Below are 1,511 nucleotides of genomic sequence, written 5' to 3'. Positions count from 1 at the left end.
TATATATATATATATATATATATATATATATACATAAATAAATGTATGTATGTATGTATATATATATACATACATACATACATACATACATACATACATACACATACATGTATATATATATTTTTTTAATATTTATTTTACAGACGTGTCACACACTCCACAGCCACAAGTGTTCATTGCTGCATTATTAATCATTAAGAGCTGGTTTTGATCTTAATTTAGGTGGTTCAAACCGTGTCTGTCATTACCTTCTGAGACAGCTTCTCCTCCTCCAGCCTGACGGTCAACATATGTGACAGGGATTTGCGGCACTCCTTGTTGAAAATGTCATTCATAAGCGGTGAGCACTCCGACAGAACCTTCAGGCATAACGAAATGCGGTCCACGTCGTCGTCTGTAATTGGCTTCTTGGGCAGAGAGGACTTGCCCAGGTGCAGCACAGTGACCATGATCAGCATGGCTTCAGCGACGAATGACTACAGAGACATTAAAAGAGCAGCGGTTAAAGAAACCAGCAAAAGGGAATGAATGAGCTTTTAGTGGCGTGGCAACACAAGAGCTTACATTTTGCTTCTTTTTGTCTTGAACAATTGAAACGTAGCGCAGAGCCACTTTGGTTAGCGTGGTGGCCAATGAAGCTGCCACATAGAAGTCTCCGTCCATCAAAAAGCCTCGTAGTGGAGGCCTAGTAAAAAGACAAAAACATTACACGCAATAAAGAAAACTAGTTCAAGTCAATGAAACTCATGAATATAATCCAATTCTTACCGGTCTTCTTCTTTCTTTGAAGGCCTGGAGGAGCTCAGGGCACTCTGCGTCACGTACGTGCCCATCTCTGTGACTAATTTCTGAGCTGGAGCTGCACTAACTTCATCTTCTGGTTTCAACTCGCCCGTCTCCTTCTTGATCTCATTCTCCACTATCGGGATCTGCTTGAATCACAGAAAGGTGCAAGACACTCGTCACAGCTCTAAGCAGGGACTGACGAGTTCACTTTGGTTGTACAAAGATCTCAGAACTATGTAGAAACAAAACATACCTCTCCCAGAGACCTGCGCACTTCTGTCATCACACTCTGAATGTCTTCTTTGGTGCTGCAGTATTCTCCCAAAATCCAAAGTGCTCCCCTGTAAATCCTGAAACAAAGTAATTGTTACAAAGATCAAACATGCAAGCCGTGGCACAGTTTTATACAGATCCCCAACAACAGATGTCAAACTAAACTGAAAATGATAAACTGAACACAACAGAGTTCTTTTACTTTCTTCAAAGTCCACTTCATACACGTTTAAAATATTTTAAAGGTGAATTTGTTTTGTGGTCCAGAGAACGAACTGCAAATGAAAACAGCAAAGTTCCACAAGTGTCACTTTTCCTAAATGAAACTTTACATCCTAAAAGAGTCACACTGCTGGCAGGACCATGCTGCAAACAGGACCGTGCTGCAAAGAGGACCGTGCTGCTGCAAACAGGACCGTGCTGCCGCAAACAGGACCGTGCTGCCGCAAACA

General features: G+C 41.7%; 1 protein-coding gene across 1 annotated transcript in view; it reads right to left on the bottom strand.

The window, feature by feature from the left end:
* The window catches only part of copb1 (COPI coat complex subunit beta 1), a 12,778-nt gene that overhangs the window by 3,650 nt on the left and 7,617 nt on the right, over positions 1 to 1,511 (bottom strand). Inside the window, exons 12-15 of the mRNA XM_037695533.1 lie at positions 1,040 to 1,136; positions 769 to 929; positions 565 to 685; positions 249 to 476 (exon numbers count right to left, since the gene is read on the bottom strand). Of these exons, the coding sequence (XP_037551461.1) occupies positions 249 to 476; positions 565 to 685; positions 769 to 929; positions 1,040 to 1,136 (607 nt within the window). The remainder of the gene's footprint in view (positions 1 to 248; positions 477 to 564; positions 686 to 768; positions 930 to 1,039; positions 1,137 to 1,511) is intronic.

The sequence above is a fragment of the Nematolebias whitei genome, chromosome 2, assembly GCF_014905685.2.
Source record: "Nematolebias whitei isolate Nwh7 chromosome 2, NemWhi1, whole genome shotgun sequence".
Taxonomy (NCBI): Eukaryota; Metazoa; Chordata; class Actinopteri; order Cyprinodontiformes; family Rivulidae; genus Nematolebias; species Nematolebias whitei.
The sequence above is the reverse complement of the archived record's forward strand: the minus strand, read 5'-3'. Positions and strand labels throughout refer to the sequence as shown.